The 22,378-nt window shown below is 34.7% G+C and overlaps 1 protein-coding gene across 8 annotated transcripts in view; it reads right to left on the bottom strand.

Moving 5' to 3' along the window:
- Positions 1-22,378, bottom strand: part of LOC126748432 (CUGBP Elav-like family member 2) — an 870,157-nt gene that overhangs the window by 40,981 nt on the left and 806,798 nt on the right. For 6 of the 8 annotated variants that reach the window (XM_050457685.1, XM_050457679.1, XM_050457681.1 and 3 more), the window contains one exon: positions 5,059-12,422. In XM_050457685.1, the coding sequence (XP_050313642.1) occupies positions 12,151-12,422 (272 nt within the window). In that variant the 3' untranslated portion in view covers positions 5,059-12,150. Of the gene's footprint in view, positions 1-5,058; positions 12,423-22,378 lie in introns of those variants that run through there. The other 2 variants (XR_007664709.1, XM_050457680.1) reach the window with 1 other exon arrangement.

Here is a 22,378-nt window from a genome sequence, read left to right as displayed (position 1 = left end):
AAGTCGGGAAACTTTGAAAGTTGCGGAAAAATTCTGTAAACGTGGAAAAAAAACCCGCCAATCTGGAAGCTAAATTTCTGGATATTTTTGCAAAACTGGAAGAAAACTTTGCCACACTCACCAATAAAAAGTAAGCTTAAGGAAAAGCTAAAAGAGAATTCTGCTAGGTTGGAAGGAAAGATGTTGGAAAACAATGCTTATACAAAGGAGAAATTCTGGAAAAACCTTCTTGAAAATCTTACATAAAAAGAAGACTCTTTCATTGGCGGAGAACAGGATCCAGGAAGTTCTAAACAGAATCACCACATTGGACCTCCACACTTTCGATGAGCTGCCCCATGACCTTCAGTAGTCGATAACCAGAACGAAGTTTGTGGCAATATGAAATCTGTTGGCGGAAATCGCCTCAATTTGATGGTACTCATCATAGAATATTTATAAACGTCGGTTTGAAGCAACTGTAAAAGCAAACGGTTGGTCACTCAGGCAGAAGGCGACTACCTTTACGTTGACCCTGAGAGGAGATCCTGCTGCCATCCTGTAAAGAAAGTCTCCCTAAGAGCAACAAGTCTACGACCACCTGGTGAGTTATTTGCAGATGCGTTAGATCAATTAAACCAGGAACATGTCTACCATACGCAGTTGAAAAATTGGAATGCCAGAAGTCAAGGATCCATGCAAGAATTTACAGCTGATATTGCACGTTTGGTTCGACTGGAATATCCAGAGGTCCCGGAAATGAATCATGGAACGTTTGGTAGTTCGGGCATTCTTGAATTCCGCGATGGTGAAACGAGGCAGTACTTACTACTAGCACATCCACCAACACGGGCTCTTGAATTTGAAGCTGCCAGGAACACGAACAATGGTTAGGCTCGTATCCGGAAAGTGATTCCAGAAGAAGATGACTTTGAGGAATGGGTGAAGTAGATTAATAGGGAGGCGATTAGAGGATATAGCCAAGGCCAAAAGTTGAAGTGTTGAAATATGACAAAGCAGGTCACATAAAAAGACACTCTTCAGGAGGCGCTAGCACTTCCGACAAACTAGGGAAGGTCGATGCAAAGAGGCGACCGTCGACCTGTATTCAGCAAGCCGTATCAAGAAGACCTTGTGCAAAAAGAGGACTGCGACCATTGTCAACGTGCAGAGGAGAAAGATGCTCAATTGTTAAAAACCACAAATTTTTGACAAAATGGGGTTCTTAAGACCAAGAGTAACAAAGACCCTGATAAAAGTGAGTGAAAAACTTTACGGGGTGAATACCAAGGCAGACGTAAGGGACTGGTCCAGGAAATGCGTTGTATGTGCGGCAAGTAATGGGCCGCAGAGAAAACAGAAGGCAGAAGGCTTGATGTGCCAGTATAACGTGGAAAGTCCCTTTGAAAGGTTTGCTATTGACGTTGCCGATGTGTTTTCCGAATCAGAAACAGGGAATAAGTACACCGTGTTCATGATGGACTACTTAAGCAAATGGGTTGAGGCATACCCTCTACCAAACCAGGAAGCCTTTACTGTCGCTGACACAAACAAAAGATTGGATCTGTATGTATATGTATCTGTATATAATGGTGTACTTTTGGAGCTACATTCAGACCAAGGACAAAATTTTGAAGCCTGCTTGTTCGAGAACACATGTTAGAAGCTTGGGATCAAGAAAACCAGGACTATAGAAATGAGGATCAAGAAAACGAGTGAATATAGCCAATAATCAGTATTTGGCTAAAGTAGTCTCTAGCCACCAAAGAGACAAGGAAAGCTTTCTTCATTTCTTCCTGCTGGCTTCTCGATCGACCATCCATAAAAGCATAGGACAGTCTCCGGGTGAAATAGTGATGGGAAGACAATTCCGTCTCCCATACGATCTGAAATTTGATTCCATGTTATTCGATGCTATGTCAATGCCAAACACCAGTTTCAACAACGGTGACATGATTGGGCTTTATGACCCTGGGAGAAGAAAGGGTCTGTCACGGCGAGGGGTGAAGTTCGAGTCGTTCACTTTACCCGATTGGTTCTTATTGTGGAAACTAGAAAGACTCTGAGCTACGACGAATCCAACCAAAGTTCATTGGATGAATTCATAGCCCATCATTCTAATGACCGAAAGAGTCTTAAAGAGGATTTAAAAATGACTAGAGGAGTAGCTGAAGCTTCCGCGAAAGAAAATTAAAAAAAATTCGAGAACTGCTTCAGTCTAACAGCAGAGTCGGACAAGCACTCAGGATAACTGATGAGGCGACTGGTAGAAAGATTTTCTATCTGGTTACCAAAGAGGCGTCACATGAGAAGCCAACCTGTGTGTGCCATTTTGTGTCCACTAAAGCAGGAGTTGCTTGCCGAAGATCTGAGAAGAGACTAGCCATTCCTAAACTCGCATGCGGATTCGATAACTTAGACTGGAGGATGATTCGCAGTATGTTAGAGGTGGTCTTCAGGTTTACCAGCATTCAAAAAGCACACCAGGCTTTAATACTTCTCAACGTCGTACCCTGGAGTAAAGCGTGGATTGTTACTTCTACGAGAGATCTTGTTGTAAGAGGAGAACCTTATACCGATATAAGATGGTGATCTTTGGGAATATTTCAGCACGAAATAAGCTTAGGGAGGGTGCAGGGTAACGATATTGGTAACGCCGCGAATATCAGCTTCGTCATTCCGAAATCATCTCGGTAACGCCAGCAGGCACAGCGCACGACATCTCTGGAGACACGTGGAAGGTTAGCGAATCTTTCGGAACAGTTGGGTAGCTGGTATATAAGGAGCCGTCGCCGCTGGGAAGCAAGTTTAAGTCGGAATATTGATGCGATTTTTAAATTGACGTAGATAGTAGGAAATAAATACAGTGTAAATAAATATTTTCGTAGTGTTAGTTAAACAGTTTAGTATATACGTGTAAAATAAATCAGTTGACTATTTTTTTACGCATCGAGTGCTTTAATTCACACCTAACGAACGGGTAAAAACGATACAGTATTTAAATGAATTATGAAAAATCTTGATATATATTAAATGTAGAAATTAAGACTTCTACTAAATACAAGATATGTACTTACCTAACTCGGCCTTAGTCCTAAATAATCTGTAAGCGATTCCAGCGACGTAGGGAGCCAAATATCAGAATGTCATTTAAAGTGCACATACAGTTAGCCAAATAATTTCATAACGCATACAGTCTTGACACAATTACTGTATTAAATTATAATAAGGATATAGTAAAGGATTTCCGATATGCTGCGCACATGTCTGAAAATTAAGGGCAAGGGAAGCGCATAGCTCGCGCCTTTGATGTTACCGACTTATTGAAGATGAGCTGATAAAAATTTTTGTTGTACCTTGCGCAGTTATGAGCAATAATTGGCAAGTATCAGACTTAATGTTTCCGACAACATGGTTTATAACAAATGAGAAGCACCTGCCAATGTCTTTTGATATAGAGTATTACCACATTGTCTTGCGCATGCCTTAACGACTTTTATAATAATTTCAACCAAGCTGTTCACAATATGTGTATCACTGAATCTGATGAACCTGTGTTCGATAAATTGTGAAAAAATGAATATAGTAACATTTTTTGATATATGTCAAAGAGGTTCAGAAGAAGGTATGCATCGTGCCACGAAGTTCTGCTCTTGAGTTCCATAATTCAAGATGTTTCCACTGAACAAACGTCTGAGCAGATCGACTCTGGAAACCGGAAGTTACCGCTTTCAACTTGGCAATACCGCGGTTCGAAATGCTGTCTGCATCTATTTCTTTTTTCGGCTGCTGTCATTTGCTCTTGACCAAACTATTTAGCGATTCATTGCTGATCGCTAACGGCATTGCTGCTTGTTGGTTACTGCTGCATGTTGACGTACCTTTCCAGCATATTTCAGTTTTATTTATTTTAAAGAATTTCGGAATTGCTATATTTCTTGAAGTAGTAGTATTTGCTCGATATGGCAATTTCAGCATCTTTGAATGACATTGTGATTATCTGCGCACCATTGGTAGGTATATTTGCGCAGTGTTTGTAGTTAACGTCTGCGGAGTATTTCGTGTGATTGCGAATGTGATATTTATTTCGGTTATAAAGTACATGTCTTACAACAAAGATTTACCAAAGATCAAGATCAAAGAAAGATTTTTTCAGTAGAATTTGTATATATTTTACCTATTTGCTGTTATTTACCTTAAACGTTTTATTTAGGTCAAACAATGTTCGACGCTTTCCGAGCATTTCCGATCAATTTCGATGACGAAGTTGCATTTATCTAGAGTACAAAGAATCTACTCCATCGTATATTATACGGGGCAGATCATTTTTAAAGTTAGTATGATGATGTTCTGCACAACTCTGGTTGCCAAGAGTTGCGCAGTAATTTCTTAAGTTTGGGGTGATTTTCCACATACATATTCCGACCAATGTCGACGGCGAAATTGCATTTATCTGGTGTGCCGAATGTTTGCGCAGCATTTGCGATTAAAGCTTGCGCAGTCTTTCGTGCGCTTTGAGTAACTTAAAATACGATAAATGTCTTCTGAGCTTACAATGTTTGAAATTCACATTTATTCTAGGACTTAATTACAAAAACTATTAACGTTTGCGCAGCGCTTGTGGTGGAGTTTTGTGCAGTTTTTCTTGTGATGAAAAAATGATAAAAAGATTCATTTCTTCTAATTGTTATGAATTCTTATAGATATTCGTGCTTTAATTAGATTTTTCAATAAGAAAATTGATTTAAAAAATATGAAAAATATACTAATAAATGATAAAATAAGACGTTTAAGCCGAAAATTAAAACGTCCTTGTCTTGTAATGTAAATAATGGGGATTTAAACTAAATGGGGCAAGTGTGTGTCCGAGAACTTATTTCACGTCTTACTAATTAAATGTAAGGGTTTCAAGTATTGTTTTGGCACAGCAGTTATCACAGATATAGAAACTACAAGTGTTACCAAAGGACTCCGACTAACAACTTTATAATAGCACGTAAAAGCCCCTAAACATTTAACATGTAAACCCTGTAAATGATTAAACATAGAATAACATGGATTAACACAAACAGCTAGTGATTGGTCTAATAACTTTGGTTTAATAACAATAGAAAATAAAAGGTACAATTCAATCAAGTACATGCTCAATATGTTTATAAGGTATCGTAATCATAATTGTATTCTAAATTCTCGAAATAAAACATCATAAATCACCCAACAATTACATTAAAAAAAACTGTGGCTTAGGAATTAAGAAAACTTTAACAACAGAGGATGCCTGCGCGCTAACGCCACGAAAAACAAACATTATTACAAATAATAATTAAAAAAAACTATAACTTAATCAAATTACCAGAAGGAAACATTAACCCAACATAACATTTAGTTACGGAACATCCTCGTCATTTTTACACGCCGACACAAAATTAAATTTTTCAAACTTCTTACCGAATAATTTGGTCTTTTACGCTGCCAAAAACAAAAACAATAAAAAAAATTAATTAAGTGTCAGCAAGAACATACATTTAATAACTATTAGCAAAATACAGGACACTTATTGAAGCGCATTTGAAAAACTTACCTGGTTTTTCCACGATTAATCAGATTATGTTATTGTATCAATTGCTTACAATCTAAATAAATTCGGATGAAACAGTGCTGACTTAGGTACTCTTTGGTGAATTAGTTATATATATTGTGTAAGTACTGGCCTAAGAAATCCTGCAAGGAGCTTCAATTTGAAAAAGCTCACTCTTCAGATGTATGCTCTATGGCAAAAAAAAACTTAAGATAGAAATAGCTGCCTAACTTTAGCTGCAAATTAAAAACAATCAAAAACTTTTAAGTATAGCAGAACTATTTTCAAAATGAAATCACTTCTTGCAGGCGAAGAAGTAAAAAACGCGGATCACGTAAATTTTTCACCTTAAAAGCGACAATAAGGCCTTTGTATTTTAACCTTCATACAGCCAAAAATTAGAACCAATATGGTGCAAAGTGCATCGACAATCTTTTGTTGATGATATTTTCATTGTAATGGCGTAAAAGACTTAATTCTCTCAAACATAATTAAAAAACATTAATACAGTATTACAACATTTAGTTCCTATAGATCTTTTGCTTCTTATTGAACAACGATCGTATCATCAATCAAACGAATGTTTATTCATCGCGGAAAGCTATTTATGATACCCTACTGGTTCCCGTCAATTTTATTTAAGACTTACGACCATACAACTATATTAAATTTTATTAATGTACAGGGCGATCGCTACCTTTGAGGACCGCAGTTAGCTAGTAAAAATATCTCACAGTTCGTAAAAATAGCAGCTAAATCCTGAGTTTGGGCACACTGCACTGGCGCTGTGTTTCTTTTTTCTTTGTACAGGGAAAAATAAGTACAAAATTACTTTTTTTTTATATGAATAGGGCGATGCACTGGCTTTTTATAATGACTCATGATGTACGGGTTCATGAATTTTTTCAAAAATTTTTCTTCATATCTATTAAAGCATTGTATTAAATCAGATTATACATAAAATAAGGTCATTTATTTGTATACAATTACTTTCAAATTTTAACATCTCTCCAGTAAGCAAAAACAAATTGAACATATTTATAAATTAAAAAAATAATCCACAATTCAAGTCATACAGTGTTTAACGTTCTCAGCACCATTTTCTGTGCAAATTTCCGCAATTATGGCATTTTGTGGAGGATTTCGTCGTAGAGAAATAGCTGTTGTTTGTTTCAATCTTAATTTAGTCATTTACAAATAGTTTTACAGAAAATTATTCAAGAAAACTGTTTTAAATCAAATTGCAAGAATATTTTTCAAAATCTTAAGCCATCAATCTAAAGCAATGGGTATGCATGATTTTTTCGGTAATGATATATTTTTATTGCAATAATAAAAGTAGTTGTAATATTCAATTTTGGGATTGTTTGTTGAATTTTTAAGGCTTTTCTTAATTTTGTAATTTTCAGCCATTCGGCTGTAATGATAACCCGATTCTGTGAAAGTTTCTTATTAATCAAATAAATGATCGAAACGTCTACATTAACGGCTGATTTCTGTCGTTTTTGTTTTAATCACCTTTAAGAAAACTACACCTTTCTCACTTTTTCCAACTTACTTTTTAATGTCTTAGCGTCTTTCAATTACGTCAAAATTTCCTAAATTTTCATAGAAATTAAATTTCAATTACATTTTCATTAAAATGTGTATATTTATTATTTTTAACAAGTATTGAGAAGCTGTGTGGATTTCTGAATAAAGAGGGAACTTTGCATTTTCACTCCCAATATCAATCCAATTATGGGGTAAAAACTTAAAATAGGAAGTCGCGAATGGTCAAATCATATTTTAAAGGAATTTTTATCTAAATTCGGCGCATCTTCACGGCGTTATCGCGCAACATCTTCAGTCCGTTGTGTTCTTCATCTTACCTTTAACATGCAAATTGCTGCTATTAGTTTTTTAAATATATTTAGATTTACCAGAAAAAACTTGTGGAAAAGTCGCATGTGACAATCAAAAAGCACTTCCAAGCCGTCAAAGTTAAAGCTTTATGAAAACTGTGTGTCAATCTAGCAATCCGCAACTAAAATTGAGAATGCAACATATGTTACTTGTGAAAAAATTAAAATGGCCCTCACTTCTAAAACTTTCCTTAAGATGTTAATTCAATTTTTTGTGAGTGTCAAGGACGCATATATTAAAAAGTCGTTGGAAATCAACATATGATGCATTCTTTATTTTTTAGAAGACCTTCAAAACCAGTCAAGTTTCACGGCTTGTCACGAATTAATTTTTGATTATCACACTCTTCTTGCTCGAGACTTTTCCAAGCAATATAAATGTCGAAGATACCATAAACAATACAACTGACTAAAGACGTTGCACGCCAACGTCGTGAGGGAGCTCGCGCCTCAAGAAATCAAAATAAAGAAAGCTTCAACAGTGTTTAATTTGAAGCAAATTTTAATTACTAAAAGCGGTTAACTGGTTATCCTGTATATCTGATATACGCAGGTCCATCATAGTAAGTAACAATAAGAAGGTGTTTGTGGATTTCTGATTAAAAAGGGCAATTGGCATTTTCATTCCCTGAACAGCAACTTCCTTGTGAAGTTAAACTTTCCCCTAAGCGTTCAAATTCAAAGTCTGGAATAGTCAAGTAATATTTTAAAGTAATTTTTATCTAAATTATAGGCTATTGAAGCATCGCTGGTGGCGGACCCTCACGATGTTAGCACGGAACATCTTCAGTCAGTTGTGTTGTTAATGTTATCTCTCATATACAAATTGCTGCTATTAGTTTTTTTTTAATACTCGTAACTTCGTTGAAAAGTCGTGTGTGACAATTGGTTTATAAAAATGTGTGTGAAGCTAGCGTCCGATCGGTCAGCAACTAAAATTGAGGACGCAGCATATGTTAGTTGCAAAAAAATTTAAATGCCTGTAACTTTAACCATAGGATTTAAGTTGATTTTTTGTAAGTGCAACCGATGTATGCTGCGTTGCCATTTTGACTTGCTGACAACCGATCGGGGGCTTTAAACACTTTTTTTTAATAAACTACCGTTAAAACCAAATGAGTTTCATGGCTTGAAGTTTTGGTTATCAAGAGGAGTGTGCTCTTGTTCAACAACTCAAAACGTAAACGTTTCTTATGTTAAGTATCAAATTATTAAAAAATAGGAGCAATATGAATATCGAAGATATCACTAATAACACAATTGACTGAAGATGTTGCACGCCATCGACATGAGGAGGCGCGCACCTCGCGAAATCAAGATGTTTCAACTGATTAACTCGAAAGATATTTGAATTCCTAAAGGTGGTTAACTGACAAATCCTGTATATCTGATATATGCAGGTCCACATTTTTTTAGTCGTAACCTATTTGGAAAAAGAATTAATTTACAGTTTTTTGCTTGAATACTTGAAGCTTTAAATGACATGCGCATGGATTCACCGTCAAATTTGGAATTTATTTGTAGACCTCCACGAATGGTTTTATTAATAATATTTCGAACACTTAATTTCGAAAATAGAAGGTTTTCGTATTTCCTAACTTGGAATCTGGCTTAAATTTTAAATTTTATAGTAAAAGATCAAAATAAAACCGAAATTCATCAATAAGCTGTTTTTACTTGCTCTAACACTTCTTTCTTTCTAAGTAAAAATGGAATATTAGGTAATAATGAAACTACGCTATTGCCGCTTTTTCCTACTTACTATGATTTGGTACTCTCAAATAAGTAAAAATTTCCTAAAACTTAGAAGTTAAAACCGCGTGACCATTATGCGCGCCGTACGTTCGGTGAATGGGCGGAAAACAGTATTCAGCTTTTGGTTGAACGGCTTCGTCAATAAGCAAAATTGTCGAATTTGGAGTGGAGAAAATACAGAAGCTTTTGTTGAGACGCCCTTACATCCATTAAAAGTCACAGTTTGGTGCGCTTTATGGTCAAGAGGAATCATTGGCCCATATTTTTTTAAAGATGATAACGACCAGAAGGTTGCAGTCAATGGAGAACCTTATAGAGCCATGATTGCCGACTTTTTTGTTCCTCAGTTGAACCGACTTGATGTGGCAGAGCTTTGGTTTCAACAAGATGGTGCAACATGCGACATAGCGCGTGACACTATCAATTTATTGCGGGAAACATTCCATAATCGCATAATTTCACGCAATGGACTTGTGAACTGGCCTCCACGATCGTGTGATCTCACACCCCTGGATTACTTTCTTTGGGGATATGTGAAGTCACATGTCTTCAAAGATAAACCACAGACGTTGGATCACTTGGAAGCAAACATTCGCCGCGTTATTGCCGAGATACGGCCCCAGATGCTTGAAAAAGTGGTCGAAAATTGGACTTCCCGATTACGCTACATTCAAACCATCCGTGGCGCTCATATGCCCGAAATCATTTTTAAGCACTAATGGCATAACAATATCTTTTAAATAAAACCAATACCATGTCAATAAATTTTTTTTTATAGTTTTATTTCACTTCAAATTTGTATACCTCTCAAAAAAAACACCCTTTAGATAGTAGTAAGAAGGTATGTGGATTTCTGATTAAAGAGAAAAATTTGCATTTTCACTCCCTGAATATTAACCCCCTTGTGGGGTTATACTTATTTTAAAGGAATTATCATATTTTAAAGGAACTTTTATTTAAATTATACGCTATTTAAGCATCGCTGGTGGCGCACTTTCACGGCGTTAGCACTCAACATCTTCAGTCAGTTATATTATTGTTAATGTTATCTTTGACATACAAATTGCTGCTATCAGTTTTTTTAAAATAATTTCAGATTTATCAGAAATAACGCGTTAAAAATTCTTGAGCAAGCGCACGTGCCAATCAAAAAGAACTTTCAAGCCACGGCTTGTGTTGGTTTTTGATCATCACATTCCTCTTGCTCAATACTTTTCAACGCCTTTCTTCTGTTAAGTATCAAATTATTAAAAAACCAAATAGCAGCATTATAAATACCGAAGAAAGCATTACTAACACAATTGACTGAAGATGTTGCACGCCAACGCCGTAAGGGGACTCCTCGCGAAATGAAGATGCTTCAACAGCCATTAACTCGAAAGATATTTATACGCAGGTCCACATAATTTTTTTTGTTGTAATTTATTTGGAAAAAAAATTAAATTTGCAGTTTTTTTGCTTGAACAATACAGCTTTAAATGACATGCACATAAATTCACCGTCAAATTGTTATGGAATTTATTTCTAGACCTCTATGCATAGTTTTATTAGTAATATTTCGAATACTGAATTACGAAAATAGAAAGTTTCTATATTTTCTAGATTGAAATATGACTTGATTTTCAAATGTTACAGTAAAAGGTAAAAATAAGAGCGAAATTCAGCAATAAGTTATTTTTGCTTGCTTTGCCATTTCCTCCTGAATAAAAATTCAATAATAGGTAGAATTTTTGCAAAGTTCAAAAAAAATTATTAAGAAAATTTTAATTTTGTACAGATTTTAAAAGTAATTAAAAACTCAACAATAAATTTTATGTCAAAAATACCATTGAAGCCAGAAAAATTGAAATTTTAGGAAATTTGTGACCTCTTTAACCTTTCAGAAAGCAGATCACATCAAAAAAAAATTATAAAATTACATTTTATTACGAGTTAAGTTTCCGTTAAAGCGACAAAAAAAATGTCATTTTGGACTATTTAGGGAAATGTTAAAATATCGTTTTCAGTGCATCGCATACAAATAAATTTCCGTTAATATGAAAAATACGCAGTAAATACAGAAAAAACAATTAATAACAGATATGAAAGAAAAATTTAAAAAAATCATTCCCGCATAATTAGATATTTAATGGGATATCTTATTGTAGAGGTTTAGTTTAATTTATAAGCTTATATAGTAAAATATATATATCGTTAAATTTAAACTAAACTTATACTAAGAATCGCCTTAAAGAGATATACGGCAAAGTTTGGAGGCAGAAACGTGTTACTTACGCAAATAATCGCGCAATTACGTTTACATCTATAAGATATTAAATTCTATATTTTAAGTATGTATATCCTAAAACGTTACCGTATTATGTAAGCACTTCCGACAATTATAATTACAAAGTTTCGGTTCTGCTTAAGCAGTTATTTTAAATTTTGCTACTTTACTTTAAAAACATTTATAACCGAATGAACCTTGAAAAACTTGTTTAGTATAGAATGACATTTTTAAGTTAAGAAGAATCACCATATTTATTCTTAAGACTTCATGGATAATTATTGAGTATATTATACCTCAAATATATTTACTCCAGAAATTGTACGTATGCTTAAAGATCATATATTTGCAATACTGTTTTTAACCTATTCATATTTACAAAAGATATGTTACCAAAAAGATTAATCAGCTGGGTGAGCAATTAAGTTATTATAGAAGTTAAAAGGTCATCCTATAAAAAACAAATTAAAGCAAAATCAACGAAACAAATTCAGTATAACGAGTAAAGTTGCCTCAGTAAAATTACACCTAAATATTTTCCTTTTTACAAAAAACAAACGTCTTGGTCATTAAGAGGTTACGATATGTTCTAATAAATTTCTATCTCCAAACCACCCATTTATCTAACCCATAAAATAAATTGTGTAATAAACCTACTATATCTTTGGTTAATACGGTTTTGCCGCCTCCTTGGCTCGCTTTAGTTGGACCTTGAGCCTTTTGGTACCAATCTGGAACCCGTTCATAGCTGCGATCGCTTGTTGGGCCGAATTGGCGTTGTCGAAGGACACGAACCCAAAACACTTTGATAAGTTGGTATGTTTGTCTATGAACACCTTGGCCGAAATAACTGGGCCAAATGGTAGGAACGTGGATGCCAGGTCGGTATCAGTAAACTCTGGAGGCAGGTGGTAGATAAATAGGTTGCAACCTTCTGGACCTAGAAATTGAAGAGACAAGATTTAAGTTAATTTTCATTACTAGGCATATAAATTTCAATAAAAGCGACAAAGGTTTTGATCAGATCGTCAAAATTACAGGAGATGTCAGCTTATTAAGTTATTATAATCATGACTTCTGCATTCAGTTATACTCGTGATTTGTCTAATCTTACACATTTTTCGCGGATTCCACCAACCACTCTTCATATTTCCTTAAGCAGAAGATATCAGATGGTGGTTACCCCAAGTGATGATTATATTAGGACCTTGGCTTAGTACTGATTGTTAGGGTGGTATCAACAGACGCACTTTGGCCTGCCACAGTAGGCTAGCTCATTAAAGGGAAAAGGTTATAAGGATAGGCGGAGAGGAAAGATTCTTGAAAAACTCCCACCTTCATTTGGTAAAGAGTAAACCAGTTGTCTGTCTCCATGATGATCTACCTCCAAGAAGGAGTATATAAGATCAAACTGGTTTTGGTCTTAAACACAGACCCATGTTTCTTGGTGTCCTATCTTGTAAAGCTTTTGGCGATTTTACAGTTTATTTTTTAAGGATGTGCTAAAGAAGCCTGGATAATGAACTGTGAATTAAAATCAATAAACTATTTCATCAGAAGATTCCAGATTCCGAAGTGCAGACTTGGAAAGAGAGGTTGGACGTTCTGCTAGGAAAACAGAGTTAATACCACAGCAATATGATGCTATCATCACTTGTGTTGATGTCTCTTGGACCGTTTAACCAAAAAAATAGCATCTTCATCATCATTCATCAATCAGCCCTTTGCAACAACTGCTAGGTATAGGTCACATGTCTTGTATTTTGAGCGCTCTGTTATTTTTTTGATATCGTCCGTCCCGATCTTCCCCTGTTTCTTTGGCAGCTCTTGGTCTCCACTCAAGCAGCCTTTTTGTAAATCGTCCATCTATCATACGAGTCAAATGTTCAGCCCAGTTCCACTTGAGCTTAGCCACCTGGCAGATAACATCTGTAACTCCCGTTCTCACCCGTAAGTCATCATTTCTAATGTGGTCACGAAGTGACACTTCGGTCTTTTCATCTTGCGTTATGTTATTTTAATCTACTTAGCAGATGCTAAAATTTTGGCTGCGTAGATCATAAGGTTACCCAAAATATACACATACGATTTGTCAACATATCTTGACGACCCGATACTAAAAAAGAAATGCTTACTGATCGTCGAGTATAGCAACAGACGCCCTTTGTCAAAAAGGGGAACGTTACAAGGAAGGTAGGAGAGAACGTTGCTGGGTTATAATAGTCCAAAAGAGATCAAGCGTCAAAGTCAAATTCTATATTAGTGAGCGTTACTTAAGTGACTATGGGATTGGAGAAAAGAAAGATCCTTGAAGAATTTTCGCCTTTATCTAGCAAAGAGTGAACTAATTGTCTATGTCGACGATGCTTCTTCAAGAAGGAGTAAACCAATTTAATCTGATACACATAAAAGTTGGTCTCATGGAGCTTCTTGGCATCCCGTCTTTTGAAGCTTTTGGCGATATTACAGTTTCCTTTTGTAAGGATAAGCTATAGAAGTTTGAATATTGGACTGTGGATCAAAATTAACAGGTTATTTTATAATTAGATTCTAGATTCAGAAGTAGATACTTGGAAATAAAGGTTGCTCGTTCTGCTAGGAAAACAAAGTTAATACCACAGCACTATGATGCTATCCTCACTTGTGTTGATGTCCGTTGGTCCTTCATAAAAAAAGTAACAGTAAACCCAAATCTACTGGTTACCTAAATACACATATATGTCTTATTAGCAAATCTTGACGACACCGTGCTGAATAAGTAAGGCCTACTGATCGTTAGAGTATATCAGCAAACGCCCTTTGTCAAAGAGAAAACGTTATAAAGAGAGGAGAAGAAGACGTTGCTTAGCTATAACAGACCAAAGATATTCTAACCGTCAAAGTCAAATTCCAGGTTAGTAAGTGACTATGAGAGTAGAGACATGAAGAACTTAACCTTTACCTGCCAAAAAATGAACAAGTGGTCTATCTCAATGATGGTTCTCCAAGAAGGAGTAAACCAATTTGATTTTATACACAGAGCAATTGGCTTTATAGAGCTTCTTGGTATTGTGAAGCTTTTGGGGATATTACAGTTTCCCTTTTAAAGGATGTACTATAGGATTCTAGATATTGGACTGTAATACAAAATTAATAAACAATTTCATATGAAGATCCAAGAGAATACCCATTAGAAGGTGATGCTTGGAGACAGAAGTTGGTCGTTCTGCTAGGAAAAGAGAATCAATGCCACAACATTATGGTGCTATCATCACTTGTGTTAATGTATGTTGGTCCTTCATAAAAAAAAGTAGCAGTTAACCCAATTCCGCTGGTTACCTAAATACACATGTATGACTTATTAGCAAATCTTGATGACACCGTACTGAATTAGTAAGGCCTACTGATCGTTAGAGTATATCAGCAAGCGCCCTTTGTCCAAGAGAAAACGTTATAAAGATAGGAGGAGAGGACGTTGCTGAGCTATAACAGTCCAAAGATATTCTAACCGTCAAAGTCAAATTCCATGTTAGTGAGTGTTACGTGAGTGGCTATGAGAGAGAGACAGGAATAACTCCACCTTTACCTGTCAAAGAATAAACAAGTTGTCTATCTCAATGATGGTTCTTCAAGAAGGAGTAAACCAATTTGATTTTATACACAGAGCAATTGGCTTTATAGAGCTTCTTGGTATTGTGAAGCTTTTGGGGATATTACAGTTTCCCTTTTAAAGGATGTACTATAGGATTCTAGATATTGGACTGTAATACAAAATTAATAAACGATTTCATATGTAGATCCAAGAGAATACCCATTAGAAGGTGATGCTTGGAGACAGAAGTTGGTCGTTCTGCTAGGATAAGAGAATCAATGCCACAACATTATGGTGCTATCATCACTTGTGTTAATGTATGTTGATTCTTTTATCAAAAAATAGTAGCAGCAAATCGAAATCCACCCAAAGAGATGTTTATCCAAGTACAGCCGATTTAAAATTTGTTTGAATAGTATACTCTTTAGGCTATAGATAGCTTAATTCATGTTTTAAAGACGACTTTTAGATGGCGCAACGGTATGAGAGTGTAAACGGGACACATTATTTGGTTTACATTTTCACATCCAGTGACCTTAATTCATGTTTTGAAACTTGACTTTTAGATGGCACCACAAGAACCCTTTATCAATATTAAGAATAGGATGATGTTACTTGGAGTCGCGAGAAGGTTTAAGTGACTTTCAAATGTCACAGCTCTTAAGATAGAAAGGCTGCTACAAACGTCTAATCACTAGTCCTAAAAAGTCAATAGAAAGATAAATTGCAGGAGACTTGTGTCTATTTATCTTTTCGTGAATTTAGTGCTGATTGCATTTCTTTCTCTCACCGCAAATGATCGTTCATTATAATATTTTAGAAAATAAGAACATTTGAAGAGTGGCGTTTTGAACGAATAACACACTTTTTACTACATTATTAGTAAAGATATAAAAATGATTTAATACATCGGCAGAGGAAGAATAGGCAGGACCAAAGACGACTCATAACTCAGAATCACTAGTTTTTCAGAGTCAAAGAGTACTAAATACATAGCATAACAAAACACTCTGGGAAAATTATTTCCCCTCTGTTCCTAGATAACGGCTAATACTGCTTCCCGAGACAAACTTGGAAAGTGAATTAGTTCACCGGAATGAGGTGGATCAACCTCAAGTCGTCTTACATGCAGCATTACATTGCTACTGTCAGATTTTCATGCAAAAAATTATTTTCAAGAGTAAATTTAAAATGTTTATATGCCACTCAATTAAAGCTAATAAGTAGCCGAGTAATTTGAACCAAACAGTGAATTCCAAGCGGAAATAAATGATGAAGGTCCGACTTTTTATCGTGTTAAACTGTTAATTAGAAACACTTGAACATCAGTGAAGGATAATGTAAAAAAATAGGCAAGATTGTGGTAAGGCACATTACTTTCCTGAGACTATTATTAGGATGCTTTAGCCACCTGAAAAATTCCCTGCTGATCTTAAAGCATAAATATACAATCATAATTAGCGCGCAAGTTATTTTTAGTCAAAGAGAAAATTAACACATTCGAACCGATAATTAATGCTATCTGAAAATTTATTGGCCTGACCAATGTTAAATAGAAATAGCAATTTATTAATAAAGGGCATAATATTCATGGTCGAGTAACAGGCAATTAAGTAGTTGTGAACTATTATTCAGGATTATTGCAAATTAGAGGTGTTCTTTTGATTGGGTCATATAATATCGAAAATAACAATCGGTTAATTAAACTATTATTGAAATATTTTTTTTTACTTAAAGCTCTTCAAATTATCCAGCAGGATTTTTGGAAGAAACTAGCTGCAATGTCTGTGGTATTAATAGGACAATCAGGATCAGAAAAAATAAATCCTTGAAGCAGAAATCCAAATCTATTAAAAGATCAATTAACTTGACGTAACTCTTTTATTAACTGAGCTCTGGCATTTTTGGAAACATTTTAAATTTTTTACGCCAATATTAACCCGTTGAGCTCATCATTGCTTCGTGTGCATGGAAAAAACTTCAGAAGAGCATGTGTTAAAGAAGCAGTGACTGGTGTCTAACCTTCAAAGACTAAAGAGAGATAGAAGTGAGAGTGAGTTTGGTGTTGTTTTCTTAACCCAGGTTCGTATTTGTCTTTGGCAGTCCAATTGAGACGTTGGTTCAATAAAGAGAAAAAACTCAAGCAAGTTCATTAGCTGTCTCATTTCCTGATACACAGTTGTGTCGGTACCCACACAAGTTTTACATTATTACAGTTTCTCAGTTCCTTCAGTTACAATAGGTAGTTCCATACTAGCTTCGATGTAATCCTGCGGTTAGAATATGCTTTCGAGTTTGCGTAAATGTCAAATATTAGGCTCTTCTATTATCTTCTTTTCCACATTCGAGTATTCCAAAGATTTCTGCCTGTGAAAGACCGAAGCGAGATTTCTTAAAAGATGGAATATCACTTGCCTTGGGTTTTCTCCAAAAATGTCAGCTCCTTGCGCCTTTGTCTATTTACAGTCTATATACCAGATTGATTAGCTGCTATCATTTTGTAAAATCCAGTTAACTATTGTTAAATACGATCCGCAAAAGTTGGGTAGTCTTGAACAATCGAATGAAGAGGCGGCAAGCATAGAAGAGCCTGCACGGATGCTGTGGGCGTAGTTATTATGGCTATTTTTTACTTTAACAACTTAGTTTTCATATTTTACCCAGCTTCTGTCTCGCTTCAGCCACCACGTCAGAGCTGCATACCGTAGGCCTACCCTGGTGTAAGTTCAGTGTATCACCATCATTCTAAACCTCACATTCGTCCATGAATTTGTCTAACTATCATGAGGATGGTTTCAGAACGCTTAATAAAGGTATCCAAAAGAGTCCAGAGTTAACTCCAAGTATTTATCTTCTTCCAAGATAGGAATTTCTTTACATTGCAGTGTTAGAGGTCCTAAGCCCTTTAATTTCTGCCTGTTGATAAATCGCAGCATTGGATTTAAGTGGTCTGACTTTTAAACCTTCATTCTTTGTCCATTTTCTCAGAACATTTAGGGCCGATTGTAGTTATGATTGTCATATGCATATCTTATAGTGCCAGGTTTGGCTTTCTTTAATTTTAAGAACAGCCTGTTCATTACCATGTTCCACAGAAAACGAAACACGATCCCTCCCTGAGGGCGTGTAGTCAATCAACCTGCATATCTTTGCATTAGGTTTAAATTCTCTAGCGATTTTTGTTATAGATTGAAATAATGTGTTGTCAACAGTCAACAGCATAATTTATTCATTTTCCAGAGTCTTCTCTATCTTGGAAACCAGTTCATATAGCGCTGTTTCTGTTTGACTTCCTGCTGTGTAAGCACATTGGCCTTGTAGAAGAGGACCATCCATTTAGGCTTCATTCATAATGTGTTTGTCACTTGCTCGAGTCTCTTCAGAGTAGATGACATTAGGCTGATTGATCTGAAGGCTTTTGCCTGAGACTATTCTGTTTTTTCAGGCGTTTTGCTAGGCGCTTGATGTTTATAGGTTATTAGGTCTATAAAAATGTTTGCAGGAAAATGATGTTTCCTGTAAAAGTAAATATGGGGAAATACTTGCCAGCAGAAGATGCTTTGGAAGTACATACAACAACTTTACAGTCAGAAGATTGAAATAATTAGTTTCAAGTTGAAGGATTTAATATTGCAAATCAAACTTTACAAGAGTTCTGATACATACAGAATTTCTCGTTGGTTTTGGAGTTAAGTAGAAATCAGAAATATGACCCTTTAATGTTAATATGGCTGATTCAAGTAGAGTCACTTAGAAGCACTGAGTATATAAGTTCGTTCTCCAAAATCGTCCTTTCTGCATTCTCAGAGAGTCATTCCAAGAATTGTGTTGATCTAGGTTTGTACACAATACACCAGAAACCACTTATACAGCATTTTATTCCGTACATTTTGATGATCTAGATTAGTCCAGACCATATTAGAATGATATTTTTGAATTTAGCTAGAATACCTAACTTTATTCCAGGCATTTGGAGATCCTAAGGTAAAGTCAAATTGCTCATAGATGAAGTAATTTAGACTTATTTCAGGTACTTGGATTATCTAAATTCGTTCAGACTACATTAGGAGCTTCCTACAATAATATTTTTGCATTTAGCACAACGCATAATTTTATTCCAGACATTTGCAGGGTCTAAAGTGTGGCTCAGAAGTGGTTGCAGAAACTCAAGTGGATCATGAATCAAATACTACAGAGAGTCATCCCAGACATTTGGATGATCTAGAATAGTTCACAAATATATTCACATCACACATTTCCTGTGAATATATTTTCCATATAGAACAAAATTTTATTTCAGGCTTTAAACCACCTCTAGGTGTAAAGTAGCAGTTGGAAGTAACACAATTGCTCATCAATTATAGAAAGTAATATATAGTATTAATGATTAATTCTAGGCGTTCAGATGTTAGGTTAAGTTTGATTAGGTTATATTATCTTAGGTTAAGTAAGGACATACTAGGCTAATGTTAGAATTAAATCGGGTAGAAATAGTTCAATCAAATACTTGGTTCTGGTTGTGAAAGAAGTGATGAAGATTTGGTTGGTCCAATTTCATGTTTTTTGCAATTCAATTCATTTTAAAGCAAATTCAATACAAGTGAAAAGTGGCATGGCTGAAAATTACTTAGATTTAATTAAGGTTCAACGCAAAAGGGAAAAAAACTTGTTTTAAAATAAAGTTAAAGGGCAACACTGCCTTGTACGTAAGCGTATTAGCAATTCGGGAGGACTCGCCTATACTTGGGTTACCGAACAGATGGAGTGGTCACGTGATCGTTCTGCGCCGGAGGTGTGGCCTCGATAGGGTTCATGACTTGGGGTTTTATTTAATTTTATTAGTCGAGCGGCTTTATATCGTTTTGGTTGAATTTTCTGCTATTCGAATATTTGCATCTTCGCAATATTGAAAAGTTGAGATTGTGTTTATTTTTTTGTTAATTTGTTTGTTAACAAATAATGGCTACCGCGCCAATATATTAACATAACTTTATATTACAAAATACTTAAAAGGGATTATTATATCATTACCTGGCACAACCTCAAAATCGGTTTGAACCCATTTTACAGGCGACCGTATTATATTTAAAAAAAAGCTGCTTACAAAGCAAAGCTGTACGGTAAAATAATTTAAAATAAGTAGGCATAATTCTCCTCGTCTAAATCTACCAAGGTTGCATCGATGGGCGGGCCTATATTTCGCGCACATCATTTACTCCATCTGTTCGGTAATCCGACTATATAGACCCGATGCTAGTCGCGGTAGCTTTGTTGCCATAGATTGCGAAAAGTAGTAACACTCTTGAAATTTCAAATAATAAAATCGCTTTAATATATGTTATTAATAGATGAGAATAAACATTACATTTAACATTCTTCAAAGTCGTAAGTCGTTTTTTCCCTAAATTAACTTTAATTTATGAACCAACTATAAAAGTTTAATAAAAATATCTTTGGATAACCCTTTTTACCATAAAAGTTATATAAAATTTGCATAGTAAAAGGCTCACAAAGGATTGACAAAAAGTAGGGCAACTTTTTAAAAATTCAAATTTTCCTTTTATATTTCATTTAAATAGCCCAGCTGCAACGCAGCAATTATTTTGTTGAATTTTTTCGAGGGTCAATATTGGCCCGTCAGACTGTAATCACACAAGCATACAACAAACGTTTTTTAATAGAAATTTACTGACATTTATATGTTCACTTTTTATATAACGCGAAGAATGATTGTTGATTGAATGATTGATGGTTGTTAGGTCGTTAATGAGTCCAGAAATTTATGAAAATTTGATTTTATAGCTGGTTTTCATTTCAAAAATAAATATATTAAAATAAAAAAATAAAAAAATATTGATAAAAGGCAAAATTGAAATGTAATCGTGATAATAAATATATTACTTTTAACTATTCGAGTTTCTTTTTATGGTTCAGACCGGTTTTTTTTTGTGAATACAGCCATTCGTTACTAGAGTACTAGAGAGTAAGTTTACGGAGTTATTAGGCAGTTTTACGAGTGGGTTTTCAAACAGCTAAAAAATCTTGATCCTGTCAAAAGCTCTAAATAAATCTACGTATTTTAAAAAATTGCTAAACAATTTTATTAAATTTAATTTCATACAAAAGTTGATAAGTTTCTTCACCAAGAAGATTGTTTCAAGTTTCTTTGTAAATACCGCCATTTGAAAATAACAAGTAAGTTTTCAATGGATTCAAAAAATCTTTAAACTGTCAAGGCTTTACAAAAATCTATATATTTTTAAAACTCCGAAACTAAAATCAATAAGGGATTTTATTGATTTTAGTTTCATATACAAGCTATACGTTTTTTCACCAAAAGGATCCTTTCAAGTTGATTAAATTTCTTTCAATTAAGTAGTTTTTTGTAGATTAAAAGACTCTCGATACCGTCAAACGCTTTACACGAACCTAAACATTTTAAAAACTCTTGAAGCAATTTTATTAATATTGGTTAAAAAAGTTAGTTTAGTAGCCAAAAAATTTAAATCTTTTCATAAATTGTAAATGTCAATAATGCCTCTAAAAAAATACTGAACGTTAAAGCAATTACATTAGCTTTAATGTAAAATGTTTTATAATTAAAATTAATTAGCTACTAATTACGTAAAACTAATCTACAAGTACAATCGGCATTGCCTGGTTATCATAGACAATGTAAACAAAATTGACATTCATTCCTAGTTTTCCGTTAGTTTTTTTTTCTATAACAAAACAGGCTTAACGATAGAGACCAGCTACAGAATATCAAGACTAATATCTAAAGTCGTTTGTCAAATGTCGTGCAGTTCAGGCTTCGGCAGAGTTTTTTAAAATAAAATTACGAGTTGCATGCATAAATTTAAAGTTGGAGGCGCATGCAGCAGTCAACCGCCATGTTTTTGCCGGCCAATATCTAAATAAAAGTAAGTCGAAAAGAAACGGAGCGCTATTTGAATGGCTATGTTGTAGCTGACATTTGAAATAAATTATCTAGTGGGAAAATGAAATAAAGAAATAACATGGCAACTAATTATTCAAATAGAGAAAATTCTAAAAAAAATATTCACAGGGTGTCTGAAATTAAGTTTGTTTGTACCATTGTTAACTTATTTATTCTTGAGAAAACAAAGATGGTTAAATTTAGTTTTGTTTTTTAGTCTATTATATTTGTTTGAATAGTTTACCTTTTCGGCTCCAGATACCTTGATTCATGTTTTAAAGCATGGCTATTAGATGGCGTCTCAGGTACTCAGTCCGAAACAAGGGCGAGAATGCATATTCTTGCCACAATTAAATAACTAATCCCATTCTTTATCAAAAACTAG

Source organism: Anthonomus grandis, chromosome 22 (genome assembly GCF_022605725.1).
Source record: "Anthonomus grandis grandis chromosome 22, icAntGran1.3, whole genome shotgun sequence".
Classification (NCBI taxonomy): domain Eukaryota; kingdom Metazoa; phylum Arthropoda; class Insecta; order Coleoptera; family Curculionidae; genus Anthonomus; species Anthonomus grandis.
This window is presented reverse-complemented; position numbering and strand designations above follow the sequence as displayed.